The 22463-nt window shown below is 39.4% G+C and overlaps 2 protein-coding genes and 1 non-coding gene across 3 annotated transcripts; 1 reads left to right on the top strand and 2 right to left on the bottom strand.

The window, feature by feature from the left end:
• Positions 1-3797: 3797 nt before the first annotated feature.
• Positions 3798-3904, top strand: LOC141603348 (small nucleolar RNA R71). The gene has a single exon (XR_012525230.1). It is a non-coding gene; the product is annotated as a small nucleolar RNA R71 (small nucleolar RNA).
• A 7150-nt stretch (positions 3905-11054) lies between these two features.
• LOC141601698 (uncharacterized) lies at positions 11055-11504 on the bottom strand. Its single transcript, XM_074421995.1, has 2 exons — positions 11319-11504; positions 11055-11201 (listed from the first exon to the last, which is right to left on the bottom strand). The coding sequence occupies exons 1-2, from the start codon at positions 11502-11504 to the stop codon at positions 11055-11057; spliced, it is 333 nt and encodes a 110-aa protein (XP_074278096.1).
• A 182-nt stretch (positions 11505-11686) lies between these two features.
• LOC141601697 (uncharacterized) lies at positions 11687-12686 on the bottom strand. Its single transcript, XM_074421994.1, has 3 exons — positions 12442-12686; positions 12163-12336; positions 11687-11858 (listed from the first exon to the last, which is right to left on the bottom strand). Exons 1-3 carry the CDS (start codon positions 12684-12686, stop codon positions 11687-11689), a joined length of 591 nt encoding a protein of 196 aa, XP_074278095.1.
• Between the last annotated feature and the right edge of the window lie 9777 nt (positions 12687-22463).

The raw sequence follows: 22463 nt of genomic DNA, 5'->3' as shown, positions 1-22463 counted from the left end.
ACTCGATCGAGCAGTTTTACCACTCGATCGAGTGGTTTTTACGTCCCAGGATGGTCGATCGAGTAGTTTCTTACTCGATCCTTAAGTTGCTGAAAGACAGGTTACTCGATCGAGTAACTTTGTACTCGATCGAGTAGATGCTGCTGAGGATTTGCTCGATCGAGTGGTTTTATTCCACTCGATCGAGTGGTTTCGCTATTATGGGCCTTAATCAGCACGTGTTTTGTTTTAATCCGCAAACCTTATTTATGTTTCCTATTTAAACCTACGTTAACTAGGTTATTAGGCATCTAATCTTTTATCTATCATTCATTTTTACTTTAAGCAGTTTACACATCAAACTTTGTTACGTTGCTTTTCCTCTTCACTGTAACCTTGCCCTTGGATTTATTTCACTCGGAATTTGTGTTCTTTACGCCGGAATTCGCTTGATTGTAATTCCTTTCTCTTCTCTTATTAATAATTAATCATTGTTTGCTTAATTTCTTGTTTACTCCAATTAATTCCTTTGCCCTAATTTCTCTTTTATGCTTTTTATTTGTTATTTCATAATGTTTACTGCTGGAAATTTATCTGCTGTTAGTTTAATTAGCGACATGAGTAGCTAAACCCCTTTCATGTTGGGATTAGGGGATCTGCGGTAGGAATGTGACGTTTAGTAAATGAATTAGATGAATGAATTGTGAGATTCTGTCACCATAGCAATTTAATTGTATTTATCGACTTAGTTGAGTGCACGCTTATGAGTTATTCTTTAATCTGGCTAAATTAATCCTAGATCGAAAGATTGGACTAAATAGGCCTGCTATGAACAGTAGACTACCCTGACGAGAATGAAAGTTAAGTTAGTGGTATTTTAGGATAGAAAGTGGACCGAAAGGACCTTTCCGTATCCGTCTCGCATATAATTAAATCCGAGTCATTTACGGTGAGTCACCTGGACTACCGTAGTGAACCGAAATCGACATGTCCCTCTCTCTCTGATAGTTTAAAACTCATTTCTTGCCTTTACTGCTCTTGCCTTTATTTCTCTTTCCTTTATACTTCGTAGTTTAGAATACAATTCAAACAACCCCCCCCATTTGTGACCAAATAGACAGACTTCTACGGATATCTTGCCTCCCCGTGGAGATTGACCTGACTTCCCTAGCTATATAGTTAGTTTAGTTAGTTTATTTTTGACAGGTACACGACAGACGTGTCACCGTCCTCCTCCATGCTTATATATACAAAAAGGAAAGGAAGGATAAAAGAGAGAGGATTGGAAGAATTTTATCAAACGTCTTCTCCGATGGTCGCATGTGTTGTCAACCAAAAAGGTTAGGACAAATGCAATATATATAATATAAACAATGCAATATTTTTGGAATTTTTGGAATTTTTCAATTTTTAGGTATTTTTTTGTAATTTTCTCAAATTAACAAGTATAAACAAATATTTCCAAATATTCACAAGGTGGATATTTTCCTCCCCATACTTAAGATGCACATCGTTCTCGATGGGACTAAAGTAGAGAGAGAATGGAAAATTAAATAACATATTTTTGTATTTTTCTAATTTTTTCAAAATTTAAAACATGTTTTTTGTATCTTTTCAAATTTTTCAAATTTTTATGGTTTTTATATATTGAATCCCCTCCCCATACTTAAAACGTGACATTGTCTCCAATGGAAAAAATGTAAAGGGGGGACTAAAATGCAAGTAAAGTATAAGTAAGTAAGGGAAGAGAATATATACAATTTGGTGGTTCTTAAGGGACTCCACAGAACCTCTCATCATAATTTTGTTACTTGAACCTCCATGTGGCATGATCCATGTCACTCAAGGCACGGAGGAGACGGTCAAAGGCTCTAGCAAAACCCTCAAACAAGCATGGGTAGCTCCAAGATATAGCCAACCGCATCCAAGTTATCTTCCAACGCTTCCTCCCGTCCTTCCTCTTACTCCTCTCGGTAGTGTTTCTAGGATCCTCTTGGTGACTAGGATCCTTCATTTCAATGTAGTAGCGAGAAGGAGAGAGGGATGGAATCTCATAAACTTCATAAGAAGAGTGAATGTCCACATGGTCCTCAAGACAAGGAGAGTGGTGAGGAATAAGGGCTTGCTTGGATTGAGGGTAATAGGAGGGGAATGAATAGGGGAGTAATATGTGAGGTGTATTTCTCATGTTTGGTATGCGGGTAATTATTCACCTCCTAGAATTATTACCCTTGTGAAGGGGTAATACATTACCCACCCTCCCCCCTGGGTAATGATTAAGGGAGTAAAAGATCTACTCAGTAATCATTACTCTTATGCCAAACATATCATCAACGAACTCATTACCCCACTAATTAATTTCCCCAGTAATTATCGCCCAATAAAACTTACCCCCTTAATAATTCCATGGATTCCAGGCAAGCCCTAAGAGGTGGAGGAGTCAACCTTTCAACATTGAGGTTCATAATATCATCATTTTTATCCAAATTCTCTTGACTCTTCAATTGAACCGAATCACTACCAAAGATGAGAGCTTCAATTTATTCCAAGCTAGAGTCAAAACTACAAATGTCGTAGTTTTTCTCATGGCTCCTCAACTCTCCCAATATGGCAAGTTCGAATTCATCAACCTCCATTTCCCAACTTTTATCTTCTTTCCCACACTTGTCATTGACAAGCACTTCTTCTTCAAATATTCAGAAGGAGGTGGTAGTGGGGAGTCTTCCTCATTATCATAGACATCCCAAATAGGGGCACTAAGCCCTTCATAACTTCCCTCCCCACACTTATCATTTTGCAAGGAGTCTTCATATGTGTCCCATATGGGAGGGCCAAGTTCATCTTCATCATTTGGTTCAAGGCCAATCAAGAATTTTGGATCAACCACTTTGTCAACCACAATTTCTTCCAAGATGAAATTTTCATCATCCTCAATTTGTTCACTCACTATCTCTATTGATCCTCCTAATTCCTTCCCACTTCTCAAGGTAACCAAGTGGACTTGTTGATGAAGTGGTAGTCCATCTTCGGGGTTAAGCCCTTGAGTTGGCAAAGAATGCGGGCTTCTTTGAGTGTTAGAAGTCCATTGATTTGCTATTTGAGAATCAAATGTCCTTTGGTGAGCTTGGACATTGGTGAGTTCGGTTCTAAAATCCTCTAATTGTTGATCATATTGGGCTTCTCTTTGTTGCGCTCTAGCATCAATTTCTTTCAACATTTCTTCAATGAAAGAGTTTGGGTTTGGGAGTTCAATTGGTGGAGGTTGATAAGGGCTTTGTTATTGTTGGGAATGGTGAGGTTGTTGGTCTTTTAAAACATAGGGTTCTTGTGGGTATGGGTCTTGTTGTAAAAAGGATGAGCAAGTGTTATATGAATGCCTAATACCGCCACAATTCTCACAAGTAGGAGCATATTGTTGATAGTTTCTTGGAGGAGAGCTTGGTTGAGAGTAGGTCCTTGGTGGTGACCTAGGCAATTGAACATAGTAGACCTTGGGGTGATTTGGTCTTTCTTCATGATAAGCATTTTCATGCTTCCTCTCCACCAAAAAGCTATCAAATTTCTTTAACAATTCATCCAACTTGGCCTTGTTTTCCAACTCTAGCTTTTAAGGTCCTTCACTCTTGGACTCGTTTTCTCTTCTATAGTCACCTTCTCTACCTCTATAGCTAATTTCCATGTCGGAAATATTTTGGATCATCTCCGTGATTTGGGCATTTTTCATATTGTCAAAGTTGCCACCGGAGGCCGCTACAATCAAATCCCTAGACCTTTGTTCAAGGATTCGAAAGAAAATTTGTGTTGTCATCTATTTGGGGAATCCATGATGTGGGCAAGAGGTAAGGAGGTCTCTAAATCTTTCCCATGCTTCATTTAAAGTTTCACGATGTTTTTGCTTGAAGGTTTGGATTTTATGTCTTATTCTAGCGGTTTTTGAAGGAGGGTAAACTTTGTTGATAAAAGCCTTTGATAAGCTTTTCCAAGTAGTGAAAGTACCCGGTTCATGAGAATTCAACCATTTTCTAGCATTATCCTTCAATGAAAGAGGAAAGAGCATAAGAAGAATTTGCTCTTCCGTGATGCCATCATACTTGATTATATCCGCTTTTTCCTTGAATAAGACAAGATGTTCATGTGCATCTTCACTCTTCAAGCCATGAAAAATATCTTGTTGAATACAGGATATTGTATGATGACGGAGCTCAAAAGTATTAGGAGCAAGAACTCCATAATTAATCGCCAAGTAAGACCGATTAGGATCCGGTCTATGGTAGTAACCCATTGGTTGGTCCGTTGTTTCTTTGTCAATGAAGTTGGTTCTTGGTGTATATGGTGGTCTAGGTGAATTTGAATGTTGTGAATGGGTGGGTGAAATTACGGGAGAGTTGTTTGGAGGGTTATGTGGTGGGCTGTTAAGAGGAGGTAAGGTGGAAGAAGAGAGGGGTATGTTTAGGGAATCTATTGTGGATGGTGGTGTATTTGATGGATTAACAAAGGGTGGAGATCTTCTCACGGATGAAAGTGCCAACTGTCTTCTTACCCAAAAAGTATTCTCAATCTCTCGATCAAGGGGGAAAAGAGAACCGGTATTGGACCTATACATACACTCAAAGAAAGATCAAGTGGTCCTAATGCAAGAAATGCACTAGGACAAGGATGTAAAAACAAACAAATAAATAAACTAAGCCTAGAAACAAACAATTTATCTAATCCAATATCACCGTCCCCGGCAACGACGTCATTTTGATACCGAGTTTGTCGTACTCCTCCATATGCAAACAATATTTGTAAACTCAATACCTAACTAATGAATGTAGTAGAGTGAGGGCGATCCCCCAGAGACGGGATTATGGTTCTTAAATAGATCGTTTGTTTCCTAGTTTAGTTCTAGCAAATGCAATTGGAGGATTGACGAACTAACTAATTAGACTACAATTAAAGCAGGCAATGACAAATTGATTAAATGCTAATTTAGGAAGCAAGGGTGGTCGGGTTCACTCATGTAGAGAAAAGGTTCAAGTAATGTCACAAATAACAAGTGATTAAAGTAATTTCAAAGGTAAATCCCCACCCCTCGATGTGAGACTAACCCAAGGCCAAGCATAATCAAACTCTGGCTCTAATTACCCAAGACCCACTAATCATCATAAATTATCTAGTTACAAGTCAAGCTCTCACCCAACAAGTTATAAAATAGTGAAATTGACTCGAATTCTCATTGAGACATTTACACAAACACTTTGTATGCATGACCATTAGAAGAGAAATTACCCATGTAGTACTTGTTTTTTCAAGCCAATAATCTACCCCTATTAACCACACAAGATTACCCTTCCACCCAAGCAATATACTATTCGAACATGGTAATGAAAATGGAAGCAAAAGATGAACAATTTAACAAGTAAATAACAAGAGGAAGCATAATATAAAGACAAGTGATTAAGCAAACAATAAACATGTAAATAAATGAAAGGAAGAGAAATAAGAAGAAGGATTATACCAACATTAATTAAAGGTGGAAACTTTGGTTGAAATAAGGAAGATAAATCTCTTCTTTTCTTCCAATTACAACCCACTAATCTAAATGTAAACTATTGAGAATTGTAGAACTTGAATAAATTAAAGAGGAATTAAACTCATATGGAAGAAAGGTTACAACTTTGATTAATGGAAATTAAAGGGAGAAATATTAGAGTTCTTGTTACAATAATGAGAGAGTCTAATTATTCTAATCTAATGTGTAGAATAATAAACTAAGGTAAACTATGGTGTCTAAAATAATCTCAGGTGTGGTAATCTAATGAGAGGTGTCTTTTTATACTAATCTAATAATAACACAACCAATAATAATATGATAATAATAATACTCTTAATAATAATAATAATAATAATAATAATAATAATAATCCCTCCCCCCCCCACCACCACAAAAGCAAATCGACACAATTGACACAAACAAACAAAACATCGACACAATTAACAAAAGGTAAAAGACGGAAGCAAAGGGAACCCTGCCGGTCCACCGGCGGCAGCGGTAGGCACCGGCAGCGAGACATTTGAAGCAAGGGGAAGAAGTAGTGTTGTCGGGTGTTGCGTGCCGGTGAGGCGGCTACTGGGCAACCGGTAGGGGAGCACAAAAGTGATGCGAGAACGTTGAAATGGTGTTGTGTGCCGGTAAGTCGGCTGCCGGGGCCTATACCGGTAGCGAGATTTCGAGAAAAAGAAAGGAATCTGTGATGTATTCCCAGTCGGTTGGAGGAGCTGCTGCCGGTGAACCATCATGGAGTATCATTGATTTCCAATTAGTTCAGTTTTGATCCCGAGTCCAGTGATGCTTGAATTTGATGGGGGTAATGGGGGGTTTTTGCTGCTGGTGGTGGTTTCACGCTGCTCCGATGGACGAATGTGCGGCTTATGTTGCTGCCATAGTGGCAGAAACTGACGGGTGTAGGTTGTAGTCGTGATTAAGGGTGGAGTCTGATTGAGCTGGGCAGATGGTTGGATGGTGATACGGTTTATGGAGGAGAAGGTGGATAAATGTTGTGTTATTGCTTTTTGTGGGCTTGATTGATGGCGAAGGTGGTTATTAATGGTGGACATTGGTGACGGTGAATGCTAATGGTGCGGGTGAATAAATGGTGGTGGAGCTGCTGTAGGACTCGGGTTTCGGTTGATGTTGGTGAATGAATGGGTGCGTGGTATTGATGATGGACACGGGGGAATGTAGGGAGGAGCAGGTTGAGATACGTGGTGGTTGATGGTGGTATATGCTTTCGGGTTATTCGAAACCGAGTCAAGATGGTGACTGATATGATAGCTCGTGAAAATGAATGGTGAAGTATTGCTGGGGGCATGAGGTGTAACGGGTGATGATGAATGATGACGTCGCGGAAGGTGGCAGTTGAATGTGGTAAAGTGATGGTGATGAGGTGAGCAGCAATGGTGATTTCAGTTGGTAACTGCGTGAATGGAGGAAAAAAACAGGGGATGAATGATGCAGGGATGGAGTTGAGTTGATGATGATGGTGAAAGGTCAAAGGTTGACCTTTATTTCCTCTCCTCTTTGACTTAAAGCTTTGACTCGTCCCACTTCAATTTTCGCCTTGCTTTCCGTCTCACCTATATAACATTAATAAATTAATTATAATATTAATATTATATAAAAATACAATTAATTATTAATTATACTAAAATGACTAATTATTATAAATTAGTTAATAAATGAGTTTTTTAACCATTTAAGCACGCAAAATCGAGTCGGAATATAAGATAAAAGTATGAGTAAAATGACGCTAAATTACTATTTATCACACCTCTTTCCCGTCGGTCAGTTGTGGTCAAACGGAGGTCCGACTACTCCCTGATGTTTCCCGGTCATGGTCATGGTCTCTGGTCAGTCAACGGCAGTCTAATTAATTAGTTATATAAATCTTAAGGTGAGAATGTTATGAGACGATTAGAAAATTACCTTTTGACGATCTCCTAGCTAGTCTTTCTTCCCATTTCTCTTATGTGAATTATTTGTATTTTATGATGAATAAGACCTATTTATATAGGTGGGTTATAGGGTATAAGGAAGCAATTAGGAAACTATATAATTACCATATTACTACTATTATACAAATACGAATATTATTAGTATTATTGTAATTATTATTATTATTATTATTATTATTATTATTATTATTATTATTATTATTATTATTATTATTATTATTATTACTATTATTACTATTATTACTATTATTACTATTTTTACGACTATTACTACTATTACTATTACTATTACTATTACTATTACTAGTACTAGTACTATTACTATTACTATTACTATTACTATTACTAGTACTATTACTATTATTACTATTACTATTATTACTATTATTACTATTACTATTATTATTATTATTATTGTTATTATTATTATTATTATTATTATTATTATTATTATTATTATTATTATTAGTATTATTATTATTATTATTATTATTATTATTATTATTATTATTATAACATAATTACAGTTTATTATTATTATATGAATTATCGTATATTATTATTATCCAATTTCCATCCCGACTCATTATTCTATCATTTGCTATTTTATTATATTATTCCGTCTTGTTCACAATTATTAATTATAAATGTCATAACTAATTATTAAAAATTCTCGAAACGTAAATATAAATTCCATCAAATTACGGGGTATTACAATTTAAGTGTATAACATAAAATTGTTCAATTATTGGAAAACAAAATTATTCACTTATTTGACTAGTTGTTTTGGAGTTCGAAAATTTCGAAAAGTATTTTTTTTTACATACATAAATCGGGTCAAGTCGGGTTGGGTTGTAAATTGAGTTACGGGTCAAGTCGAGTCGGATCGTGTCGGGTTGTGGGATGAATCGGGTTACGGGTTATGGGTGGAGTTGAGTCGGGTCATGTCTGGTCGTGGGATGAATCGGGTTACAGGTCGGGTCGGGTCGAGTCACGGTTTGGTTCGGTTCATACAATTTTGAATTGTATCGGTTTTTAGTTTAACCTCGGGTCGGGTCGAGTCGGTTTCGGTTCACCCAAATTTCGGGTTTTTGCAGGTCGGGTTTCGGGCGGTTCTGGTCGGGTAAGATTTTCCAGCTCTAGGTGCATGGTTGCTTCAAACACGGTATACATGCGATGTAAAACATTAATTAATTAAATTATGAGACTGTCATACCTTTTGTCGATTATACGATCTTAAATCCCCTTCCTTTTGCCTTTAGATCTCTTATTCTCTCTTTATGTGAATTATTTCAGTTTTAGGATTGTGTATGCTAGGGTAAGGTCCCCTCTTTTCTATTTATAATTGGTAGAAAGACAATTAGGAAATTCCACTTTTATTATTATTACCTTATACAAATATTACGATTACGTGTATTATTATCATTGACCGAGTTACCCATGGTCAACACGGCCACCACTAAAATTCCAACTCAAGCATTATTTATTATTTAATTCTATTTATTCTATTATCCCGTCTAATTTTTATTATAAATTATAAACATCATAATTAATTCATTAAAAGCCACTATAAATGCTACTAAAATACGGGGTATTATAGTCTTCCCCCCTTAAATAGAACTTCGTCCCGAAGTTCACTCAAAGTACACAACAATAACCGAATAAAAATCAAACCCCAACTTATTATTAACTGCTAAAACACACTCTAATTATTAAACTTATCGTCAAGAATGCAATAAAATGTGAGGTGTTACATCATATCCCCCTTAAAAAAAGGATTACGTTCTAGTAACCAACTAAATTAAACAAAAAGATTAGGATACTTGTCCCTCATTGTAACACCCTCATAAGTCGGGACCCTTCCTCTAGGCATTCCCAACACATGGAGGCATTATAAGACTTGGTTTCCCAAGCTTGTAGTGCGAACAATCGAGTAAAGAAGTACTTAACACAACTTAAAATAGATAAGTTGAAGTTAGTTAAATAGTTACATGTTTAGGGGATGCAAATACCATCCCATTAATACAACCCAATGGAAAGAAGTGGAGTTTAAATGTCAAAAACTAAGATAAGTACAAGTGATGACAACTAAGGAAGACCGCTCCCAAGCCCTCGGTTCAAGCATGCTAACCCGTCAACACTGCTCCCTATATGGGTGAAAATCACCATATGGTTCACCACAGACATTTAAACCCAAGTTTTAGCTTAACAATATAAATGTTCAATAAATGCAATGATCGAGCCTACATACTCATATGACAATGTAAAGACAATAACCATAATTCCAAAAAAGTATGAAATGTATGACAATCATCCTCCAACATACTCACCTCCACATACCGGTGGCCGAGACACGCCCACGACGCCACAACCAACACAAGGTACTCGAAACACGTCCGTGGTACCGAGCCCGAGAGCGACTCGAATCCCCTGCCAGACGTCGTGCCTCAACCACACGAGTCCCTCCATAACCCAAGTACTAAATGTGCACATCCCCCTTGGAGTGGGAAGCTTCAAGGGTGACTTGAGCGGAAGACGATTTCCCAACCGCCTTCCGTCTCCAAAATCGTAACCAAGAATCCTTCATCATCCTCCATTGTCAACTAAACCACAATCAAGCCAAACACATTCAACCAAGACAGTTATGCAATCACATTGACACAACAATTATTGTCATGCTCAATTCTTCACTAATTCATTTCTTCTCATTTAATTGCCCTTGACACATTGTAACCATCATATGACCATTAATTATACTCACCTTTACATAATCATCATGAAACCACATTATGTCATAAACCCTAATTATCAAGAACATGTTACAATGCAACTACCATGAGGCAAATGTAATTAATGACAATAAATGCATAATTAACACCCATATCATTATATCTAAGTAGGGAAAACCCTACCTCAAGCTTATCTTGCCAAATCCTCAAGCTAGCCACTAGAAGTGCTCCTCAATGAAGCTTCCTACACAATTAATTACTACATTCATTACCATAATCTACTACAATAATTATACTAATTAAACCCCTTAATTACCCATTTTAATTCCATAACATAATTAATTAGGGGATAATCTACTAATGATAAATTAAGGTAACTAATATAAAATTAAGGAAATAAAACATAAACCGACTTACAAATAGGGTGGATGAACAAGAAAGAAGGAGATGGTAGGAAATCTTCACTTGGGAAGGATAGGTTTAGAGAGGATTGTTGAGTGAATGTTCCAGAGAGATTTTTGAGAGTTTAGATAGTGGTGGAAATAGGGCTGGGAAGGGTTTTTAGGTGGGAAATCTGAAAAGCTAAGCCTTGAAAGCGACTTCCCACCAAACAAGTTTCCCGTGTAAGCTCAACTCGACTGGCACTCGGTCGAGTGGGCGGTCCACTCGATCGAGTGGGGGCTCCACTCGGTCGAGTGGATGGTCACTAGGTCGAGTGGCCAATTTTCCATACTTACAGCCTTCTGCCAAGGCGTACTCGGTCCTCCACTCGGTCGAGTGGAGCTTCACTCGGCTGAGTGGATCATTTACTTGGTCAAGTGATATCTATATAAATGCAAGGTATTACACTCATAGTAGCTTCAGCTTCCCATGTATCTTCCTCCACATTATGATTAGTCCACAAAACCTTGACGTTGTATCTCCATTCCGAATATTTCTCACATTTCTGTCCAATATCTCCTTAGGCATCTCAATATAGGACATCTGCTCGTCTATCTACACATGCTCAGGCTCTAACACTTGAGTTGGATCACTCACATACCCTCAGTTGCGAAACATGAAATACATTATGAACTCTGTCTAAAGCTGGAGGTGTTCTAATCGATAACCTACCTCTCCAACCCGGTCTAAAATCTTATATGGTCCAATGAACTTCTGACTCAGCTTATCTCTCTTCCCAAACCTCATCATACCCTTCATATGAGATACTTTTAGTAACACTTTGTCTCTTACCTCAAACTCTATCTCACTTCTCTTTAAATATGCATAACTCTTCTGTCTATCCTGCGCAGCTCTCATCTTCTATCAAATAACCTGTACTTGCTCCACCATCTCCTGAATCATTTCAGGTCCCAACACTACTGCATCTGCTCTATCATCCTAACAAACTGGACTCCTGCACTTCCTCTCATACAATGCCTCAAAAGGTGGCATGCCAATGCTAGCATGGTAACTATTATTATAAGAGAACTCAATCAAATTCAATCTCTCTTCCTATGATCTACAAACTCCATCACATAGGCTCTCAACATATCCTCCAGTGTCTGAATATTCCTCTCACTCTGACCATCTATAACTGGATAAAATGTTGTACTCATCTTCAACTGAGTCCCCATCAAAGATTGCAACTCATGCCAGAACTTAGATATAAACCTTGAATCACGATCAGAAACAATATATTTAGGCACACCATGAAGCTTCACCACATACTTTATATAAGGCTATAAGCCTTAGCCAACTCCGCCTTACTCCACGTATCTTTCATTGGAATAAAGTGAGCTGACTTAGTTAATCTATCCACAACCACCCATATCATATTATTCCCTTTCTGAGTTCTGGGCAAGCCAGCAATAAAATCCATGGAAATGCTCTCCCACTTCCATTCTGGCACATCTAAAATTGAACTCTACCCTGTGGTCTCTTGTGCTCTTCCTTCACCCTTTGACATACTAAGCACCTTCCAACAAACTCAGCTACCTCCTTCTTCATCTTTGGCCACCAAAAAGTCTTTTTCAAATCTTTATATAATTTGTCTCCTCCAGGATGAACAGAATAAGGTGTAGAATAAGCTTCAACAACGATATTTTTTTTCAACTCATCATTATCAGGTACACACCATCTTCCAGAAAATCTAAGATTGTCATCAGAATGAATCTCGAACTTGGAAACAACCCCAGTGTCCACGGTACTGTCCACGGCCGCGCGCCACCTTACAATTCTAGCATCGTCTTTCTACTTCTCCCTAATCTCAGCATATAACTCGGGCTCTATGGTCAAATCCCCAATTGAATCACCCTTTCGAATCATACAAATTCCCATTCTCTTCACCTCTTCATGCAATTTCACCCTTGACATAGTAGTGCATAAAGCATAGACAGACTTCCTACTTAGTGCATCCGCCACTACATTCGTCTTCCCTTCATGATATACTATCCCCATGTCGTAGTCTCGAATTAGCTCAATCCATCTTCTCTGTCTCATATTTAACTCTTTCTAGGTATAAATATACTTCAAGCTCTTATGATCAGAAAATACCTTAAAAGTAGCTCCATAAAGATAATGGTGCCATAACTTTAATGCAAATACCATGGCTCCCAGCTCCAAATCGTGAGTAGGATAATTGTAACACCCCCATACACCAAGGTGCCTTACCAAGACCACCTGACGCATGAGAATGCTACCATCTCAGTTACCCGAGGCATAGTAATTAAAAGTGACCATCAAGAAACGTACTTTAAGTAAATAGTTTAAAGTGATTACATTCAAACGAAAACTGAAAGGTACAAAACAACTATTCCAAACCAAAATCCAACCGAATAAATAAAAATGTCTTGACAGAACAACGGAAGACTACTAGCTGACTCGTGGTGACTCATCCCCAGCTAAGCCGTGCACATCCAAGCCATACCTGCTAAACACTGCTCACCATCCCTGAATGGATCACCACAGTTTTCAAAACTATTAAACGGGGTCAGTTACTGTACAACGATATAAGACAATACAAAAGACAGTTACACAAGCACAATCCTCCAACACCATCACATCACCAATAATCTGAATACACACTAAAGTGTGTAGCCCTGCCAGAATATCCATCGAAACAGATATACCACACCGCCAGTGGGGACCGCAGCCGTTCTAACCTAAGCCCCGCTCATCTCCATCGAACGAATAACCCATGTTCCTTAATGTGCACATCCCCTTGTAACGGGAACCACAAGGGGCGAATCAAGGGCGTGAAGCCACTCCCGCAAGTGACTCCATTCAGCCGAGGGCGCACCTCGCAAACCACAGACAATCAACAACAACCAATTACAATATCAACAATACCAAAACCAATAACGATATATTCACATGTTAATCGACCATCAACCATCTCATAATCATGTATACAATAACTGAGTAGGGAAACCCTACCTGGAATGCAATCACCAAAATCAACACAAGCAGCGGATCAAAAGCGTTCCTCTACGAAATCACCTCCCAAATCCGACGACTCTAGCCCTTGGATTTGATATCAACAAATACGACGGTCGTAACCATAAAACCTTGAGCAACACTTTCTCCCCAGATCTAGTTTTTTTTTCTTTGTTTTTTTTTTTTTTTTTTTTTTTTTTTTTTTTTTTTGCTAAAATGTAAGCTTTCATTCATATCAAATCAGCAATACAAGAACATCTTTAAAGAAAAGCCATACTTAGTGCTCATATTACAAGAAGTGCACTCTAACTAACCAATTTCTATCATTTGACGAGACAATATTAAAATGACAGGGCTGGAACTGTCTCTTTACAGCATTTATAGCTTGCCTTGCAACTACCTTCGGGGCAGCTACACGGCCAAACAGACGAGCCTCATTCCTCTGCCACCAGATCAAGTACCAAGCAGCCAGCACTACAGAGGTGATAATATTCTTCTTATGCTTACTCCATCGTCTAGAACTGATCTGAGCTAGGACAACAGACTGCCCAATAGAACACTGCAGCATTCCTGCAATTTCAGTGAGCACAACTCTACAATTAAAACAGTCCTGAAACAGATGCAAGTGACTCTCAATATCCAAGGCACATATGCAGCACCAGTTATCATCAGATACTCTATACTGAAACAGTCTGTCCTTCAGCATAAGAGCCTGATTAGAGATAAGCCAGGCCACAAAAGAATGTTTAGGGATAGCCAGAGGACACCAGATTGCATTGTACCAAATTACCTTATCTCTATGATCCCTAAGCCAATTATAACAACTCTTTACAGTGTAACCCTTTGAACCAATAGACCAGTCACCATCAACAAAACCAGGACTAATAGTATCCTTAACTTGGCACACCTTCCTCCAGTGCCAACTAGAATCACTACTAGGAGAATAAGAAATCCAAGGTCTATCCTTCAGATACACATGATGGACCCATTGCACCCAAAGCTTGTCAGGTCTCACAGATACCCACCATACTAGCTTGCCAATAAGAGCTAAATTCCAAGTTTGACTGTCTTTGAGTCCAAGACTCCTTTCTCTCTTAGGAGCACAAACTTTCTGCCAGGCCAAAGGTGGAGCTTTATGGAATTATGAGCCCCCTTCCCATAGGAAATTCCTACAGATAGCATTAACCCTATTCAAGACACCCTTTGGCAGAACAAACATGGACGCCCAATAAGAATGCATAGTAGAAAGCACAGAGCTAACTAAGATCAATCTACCAGCATAAGAAAGTTGTTTAGCACCCAAACTCCTTATCCTTTCCACAATTTTGTCTACTAACACAGCACAGTCTTGCTTAAGTAATCTGCCAGCAGTGATAGGCACTCCCAAATATTTAAAAGGGAGCTGTCCTTCACTGAAACCAGAGACACTCAAAATATCCCTTTTCAAAGCACTTTGTACTTCATTGAAGTACACACAAGATTTCTGAGGGTTCATTCTTAACCCTGAAGCATTAGAAAAGGATGAGAACCCTATGAGCAAGACCATCATAGAATTTGTATCCCCTTTGCAGAACATAAGGAGGTCATCTGCAAACATCAGATGAGTAAGCTTCAAGGATTTGCACAAGGGATGATACTTAAAGGGCAACTTGGTAGTGGCACATTCCAGAATTCTACTTAAGTATTCCATACAAAGAGTGAAGAGGAGAGGATACATTGGATCACCCTATCTCAAACCTCTCTTTCCCTGAAAGAACCCAAAAGTATCACCATTGAGTGCAAGAGAGAATGTAGCACTACTAAAACATTCCATGATAAGATCCCTAAGATGAGGAGGAAAATTAAAGACCACCAGAATCTGCCTCATGAACTTCCAGCTTATAGAATCATAGGCTTTCATGAGATCAACCTTAAACATGCATCTGGGGGTACAGGATTGCCTGATATAAAGCCTCACAAGATCCTGACACACCATAATGTTCTCAATGATGCTCCTGGCCTTGACAAAACCCCCCTGATTCAAGCTGATTAACTCAGGCAACACCTTAGCCAGTCTAGTACAAATAATCTTGGAAATACACTTATAAAGAACATTGCAGCAAGTAATAGGCCTAAATTGATGCACATGAGTAGGCCTCTCGCTTTTAGGAATAAGTGTGAGGACAGTGGCATTGATTTGCTTCAAAAGCTTCCCAGTTTTAAACACATCTAAAACAGCATTGCTCACATTAGTTCCAATCACATCCCAGGAGTCTTTATAGAAGGCACTAGAATAGCCATCTGGTCCTGGTGCTTTATGATCAGGAATAGAGAAGAAAGCCTCCTTCACTTCTTTACCAGTAACAGGAGCCAACAAGAGATTCCAATGACTTGAAGTGCATATGCTACCCTTCTGAATGACTTTAAAATTCACAGGATCAGTAGATACTTCAGTTCCCAACAGCTGAACATAGAAGTTCAGAAAGGACTCCTTAATGTCGTGAGGGTCAGTATGAACAATACCATTTATATCAGTGATGCTCAAGATCTGATTCCTCATAAATCTACTCTTAATAACTCCATGGAAAAATTTTGTATTCCTATCCCCATATTTACTCCAAGCAAGTTTGGCTTTCTGACTTAAAAACATAGAACAAGCATGCTGCAGATCATGATACTCAGAGAGAGCTTGTTTTTCCTTTTCCAACCAAACAGTGCTACTAGGATCCTCTGCAAGAGCAGACTGGATAGACTCCAGCCTCTTTAAGGCAAGCATAGTAGAATTCTCAATATCTGCAAAGTGATCCTTGTTAAATTGTCTAAGATGAGACTTCAATTTTTTTAAGTTCTTAACAAGCCTATACATCTTAGTACCCTAAAACTGATCACTCCACCACAAGGAAAGATTAGGTAAGAAATGAGGAGATTTACCCCACATATTATAATACTTAAAAGACTTTTTGAAGCAATCAGTCTGGCCAGCACATTTCACTAAGCATGGAGTGTGGTCAAAATCTCCCTCAGAAAGGAAATGGGCATACATGTTAGGCATATCCATGCTCTATTCTCTATTTATTAAAACCCTATCAAGTCTGCTATACACCCTAGTACTTGGATCCTGCTTGTTATTCCAAGTGTAAAAAGCTCCCAAAGCAGGACTATCAACTAAACCACAATGATCCAAGCACCTTTGAAAATCATCAATTTCAGCATCACTACTTTCACCACCAAGCCTCTCAGCATGTGATAAAACACAGTTAAAATCTCCACAGACCATCCAAGGTTCATTGACAATATCAACAAACTTTCTTAATTGTTCCCATAGAGGAAATCTTTCATTTAAAGCATTGAATGCATAAACCATGGAAACAAAGAAACTCTTAGAAGTAGCTATATCAGTTACTTTCATGTTGATACACTGAGCTGAATAATCAAAAAAATCCACTAACAAAACATTAGGATTCCAAACAATCCAGATTATTCCTCCTTTATGCCATCTATTATTGGTAGTAATACTCCAACCATCAACAAGGATACCATTTATACTTTTCAGAGATAAGGCTTTCACCTTAGTCTCTAGGAGCCCAAATAATGCCACCTTATTCATATGAAGAAACCACTTGACATGCCTTTGTTTGGTGGGATTATTAAGGCCCCTCACATTCCAAAACCCAAGGTTATTCATTCCACACCTTAAGGTGAGGAACACTACCACTTATCCCAATGCCTACCTTGGGTGTAGAAGATTTATTAAGAGATTCCAGGAAGGTATGTTGACCAAATCTATGGACTGTATAACCCCCATCAGCAATCTCCTGTCTACTCAGTCTCACTATAGGTCTAGCTGGAGCTGGTCCAGAAGAGTAATTGCCATTAGGTTGCCAGACCACTGGACTTTTCAATTGGGTTTAAAAAAGAACAGGTTGAGTAACAACAGCAGGAGTTTGTGGGACAGTCTGTGAAACAGCCTGCTTACTACCTCCTGCTGGAAGAGTCTTAGGTCTCCAAACCTGTTTCTGTTGTTTAGTAGGAGCAGTGGTGGCTGGTTGAGCTTTTTTTTGCCTTCCTACAATCCCCAGCATAGTGCCCAATGCCCTTGCACACAGAACACACAACTGGTTTCCATTCAAATTCCACTGCAACAACCACCAAATTACCATTTTCATCCAAAAACTTTACATTTTCAGGGAGAGGGTTACCTATTGTTATCTCAATCAACACTCGTGCATACCCAATCCTGGTCTTGTCCTCAGTGGCTAAATCACTTTTGATAAAAGTACCCAATAACCCAGAAATTTTTGAGATACCTTTACCCCAAAATTTCAAAGGTAAACGACGCAATTTAACCCAAACAGGCACTGATTTCACTTCATGTTTCACAAGTTCAGTATCACTAGTCCAAGGGTTAACTATAAGTGGCTTGTTATCAAATAAAAAGTGACCATGTTTCAACACAGCCTCTTTAGCAGCCTTGGTTTTGAAACGAACCATAAAGACACCATTGGGGAGAAAGGAGAGTTTGTCTACCTGATGATTTGCCCAAAGACGTTTTATGAAACTTTCAACGATTTCCCAAGGGGGGTTGGCTCCTAATATGAAGCAATAGACAGAGTTTTGCCAGTAACTTAACTCTGCCTGCACTTCTTCAGCAGTAAACTGAAGCAATCCAACTTGTTCCTCTGGTATCGTCAAAAGGGGGACAGTTGCAGAAACTTGTTCAACCTCGTCATCTATTTCCTCATCCTCTGCAGTGACATCTTCCACAAGAACATCCAGATTCAGTGCAGGGACACCAACAACTTCATGAATACTCTTCTCTTTGTGCGCATCAATACTCGATGGTCCCATCACAGCTCTTGTTAAAGTAGGGAATTCTTCCAAATTATCATGAGAAAGCAAACTAAATTTATTAGAATTTATTTGAGAATTTTTTTGCGGTGATTTTCCAGTAATCGAAGACGATTTGGCAGCCGTCATGATTAGGGTTCTCTTTTTTTGTGTTTTTTCTGAATTCTATGCTCTTTCTCTTTCTATCTCTAGCTTTCTCATTTTTTTGTTAACTAATTTTTTGATATACATGTTGATGTTTAATGGGAAAAAGTTTTGCAAACCTTGCGATCAAGAATCTCTTTTGGCACCTCTAGATAAGATAAGGATTCATCCAACTCGATGTTCTCCACCTCTAACACATGGGAAGGGTCACTCACATACTTCCGTAACTGAGACACATGAAACACATTATGTACACGATCCAAAGCTGGTGGCAGAGCTAACCAATAAGCAACCTCTCCCACACGATCCAAAATCTCATAAGGGCCAATGAACTTTTGGCTTAACTTCCCTTTCTTACTGAACCGCATTACCCCACGCATAGGTGACACTTTCAAAAGAACCCTATCCCCAACCTAAAACTCGATGTCCCAACGATGTAAGTCTGCATAGTTATTTTGTCGATCCAGGGCCGCTTTCATCTTTTGCCGAATCACTTTCACTTGTTCTATCATATCTTGTACCATCAGTGGTCCTAAAACCACTGCCTCAGCACTATCATCTCGGCAAATCGGACTCCACACCACCTCACAAACAAAGCCTCTAACGGAGCCATCCCAATACTTGTATGGTGGCTGTTGTTGTAAGAAAACTCAATCAAATCCAACCTATCTTCCCAACTACCACCAAACTCCATCACACAAGCCCTTAACATATCTTTCAAAGTCTTAATTGTTCTCTCTGTTTGTCCATCTGTCGCAGGGTCAAATGCAGTACTCATCTTCAAGGTAGTTCCCATCAACTCCTGCAACTCTTGCCAAAACCGAGAAATAAACCTCCCATCTCGATCTTAAACAATGTCCTTTGGCAACCTATGTAACCTCACCACATTCTTCTTATACCCATTTGCCAACTGCACCTTACTCCACGTATCTTTCATGGGAATAAAATGAGCTGACTTGGTCAAACGATCAACGATTACCCATATCATGTTATTACCTTGCTGAGTCCTTGGTAACTCCACTATGAAATCCATGGAGATAGATTCCCATTTCTACTTAGATACCTCAAGAGACTGAATCTTACCTTGCAGTCTTCGCTGTTCCCCTTTGACCCTATGACATGTCAAACATCTAGCCACAAACTCAGCTGTCTCCCTTTTCATCCCAGGCCACCAAAAAGTCTTCTTGAGATCCCTATAAAGCTTGTCACCACCCGAATGCACTGAATATGGAGTGCAATGAGCCTCTGTCATGATTGTCTTTCTCAACTCCTCATCCTTAGGCACACACCATCTCCCATCGAACTGAACACTCTCATCAGAATGAATAGAGAACCGAGACACTGTCCCTTTCTCTACTCCAACCCTCCACTCTTGAATCTTAGAATCAAGAGCCTGCCTCCTGCGAATATCATCTTAAAGATCCGGTTCCACTGTCAAGTCTCCCTTAGCATCCCCCTTTTGAATCACATGTATCCCCATCTTACCTGCCTCATCTCTCAACCTCATCAAAGACATAATTGTGCATAGAGAATGCACACTCTTCCTACTCAACGCATCAACAACCACGTTTGCTTTCCCTTCATGGTATATGATATCCATGTCATAATCCGCGATGAGCTTCATCCACCTCCTATGTCTCATGTTCAGCCCCTTTTGAGTAAAGATGTACTTTAAACTCTTGTGATCGGAAAACACCTTAAAGGTCGCCCCACAAAGATAGTGCCTCCAAATCTTGAGAGGAAACACAACTGCACCCAACTCTAGATCATGCGTCGGATAGTTCTCCTCATAAGGCTTCAATTGCCTAGAAGTATAGGCAATGACTTTCCCATTCTGCATCAACACACAACCGAACCCGTTCTTTAAAGCATCTGTGTACACCTCAAAATTCTCACTCCCCTCAGGTAAAGCTAAAACTGGAGATGTGGTCAAACGCTCCTTTAATGTTTGGAATGTTGTTTCACAACTTTCATCCCAACGAAACATGTTCTCTTTCCTCATCAACAAGGTCATAGGCCTGACAATCTTTGAAAAGTCTTTCACGAACCGTCGATAGTACCCTGCCAAACCCAAGAAAGTCCTGATCTCGGCCACATTCTTTGGTGCTTCCCACTTAGATACCATCTCTATCTTGCTAGGATCAAAATATACACCCTCTTTAGAAATCACATTAGCCAGAAAAGCCACTTTCTCTAACCAGAACTCACACTTAGACAACTTTGCATACAACTGGTTGTCACGTAGAGTTTGCAACACCAACCTCAAATGCTCCTCGTGCTCCTCCTTAGTCTTGGAATAGACTAAGATGTCATCTATAAACACCACCACGAACTAATCCAAGAATTGACTAAAAACCCGGTTCATCAAATCCATAAACACTGTCGGCGCATTAGATAACCCAAACGGCATCACCACATACTGGTAATGACCATACCTCGATCAAAAAGCTGTCTTTTGTATGTCTTCATCCCGAATCCTCACCTGATGGTATCCCGATCTCAGATCAATCTTTGAAAAGACTCTGGCCCCACTCAACTAGTCAAAAAGATCATCTATCCTTGGTAAAGGATACTTGTTCTTAACTGTAACACTGTTCAGCTCCCTATAGTCGATACACAATCTCAAGCTCCAAACTTTCTTCTTCAGAAACAAAACGGGTGCACCCCACGGCGATACACTAGGTCTAATGTACCTCTTGTCCACCAAATTATTCAATTGTTTCTTCAGCTCCTCCAACTCCTTAGGACCCATACGATACGGGGCCTTAGAGATCGGTCCCGTCCATGGTTTCAACTCCACACTGAAATCTATCTCTCTCTTTGGTGGTAAACTCGGTATCTCGTCTGGAAAAACATCTGGAAACTCTCCTACCACTGGTATCTCATCTGCCGTCGGCTCTACCATACTATGATCTTTAACAAGGCATAGAATCAAAGGACACCCCTTCCTCAAGTAAGACTTCAATGTCACCGCTGCAATTACTTTGACTTTGGGTTTGACAACAAACCCACGATAAGACACACTAACTCCATTAGGACCTCTCAAAGAGACTTTCTTTTGGTGACAGTCTATTCTAAGCTTATACTTACCCAACACATCCATCCCAACTATCATCTCGAAATCTTCCGTAGAAAATTCGAACAAATCCACTGGAAGATCAACCTGCCCAACTATCATGGATACCCCCTTATATAGCCTCCCACAAGACACTGGCTCCCCCGACGTTATAAAAACATCATCTTTTAAAGACTCAAACTCTCTCGAACCCATAGACTTAGCATGACCCAACGATACAAAAGAGTGCGACGCCCCCAAATCAAACATAACAAAGGTAGAAACATCGTTAACAAAAAAGGTACCGGTGATCACGTGTGCATCATCCTCAACAACTTGCTTGTTACTCATAAACAGTTTGCCACTGGTCATTTGTCCACCCCCTTGTACTGTACTTGCTGATGTAGAAGGCTTGGCAACTGACCCCTAATTGTTGTTAGCCGCCGGTTTTTGATAAGAATTACCACCATTGCGGTTGAACCCACCTTTGTTGTCACTCTGCCCTCCTTGATTATTCCATGACCCAGCTGGTCGGTTACTAGCATAGCTCTGTGTCGGACCCTGCAAAAAGCTCCCCTATGATGGCCTCTGAAAACCTCTCCCCACTGCACTAGTACACTCATGCCTCTTGTGGCCCATACCGCCACAGTTGAAACACGAGATACCCCAACTGTTGCTACTACCTCGACCATGCCCATAAGAAGATCCACCACTGAAACCCGATCCCGAAGAATAAGCTCTTTCCTAGTTGTGGTTACCCCTCTTGTTACTAGACTGACCATTTCGACCAACCTCATAAACTTCCTTAACATCGG

This window comes from Silene latifolia, chromosome 9 (assembly GCF_048544455.1).
Source record: "Silene latifolia isolate original U9 population chromosome 9, ASM4854445v1, whole genome shotgun sequence".
Taxonomy (NCBI): domain Eukaryota; kingdom Viridiplantae; phylum Streptophyta; class Magnoliopsida; order Caryophyllales; family Caryophyllaceae; genus Silene; species Silene latifolia.
This window is presented reverse-complemented; position numbering and strand designations above follow the sequence as displayed.

Bases quoted from the DNA above. Each gene is read 5' to 3' on its own strand.
- LOC141601698 (XM_074421995.1), bottom strand. From the start codon at position 11,504: ATGAGAGCTGCGCAGGATAGACAGAAGAGTTATGCATATTTAAAGAGA. The intron at 11,202-11,318 runs GTAGGTTATCGA...GAGCATGTGTAG, and splicing joins TTTTAGACCGGGTTGGAGAG to ATAGACGAGCAGATGTCCTA.
- LOC141601697 (XM_074421994.1), bottom strand. From the start codon at position 12,686: ATGAGACAGAGAAGATGGATTGAGCTAATTCGAGACTACGACATGGGG. The intron at 12,337-12,441 runs GTAGAAAGACGA...TGACAATCTTAG, and splicing joins TATGCTGAGATTAGGGAGAA to ATTTTCTGGAAGATGGTGTG. The intron at 11,859-12,162 runs GTGCTTAGTATG...TCGTGATTCAAG, and splicing joins GTAGCTGAGTTTGTTGGAAG to GTTTATATCTAAGTTCTGGC.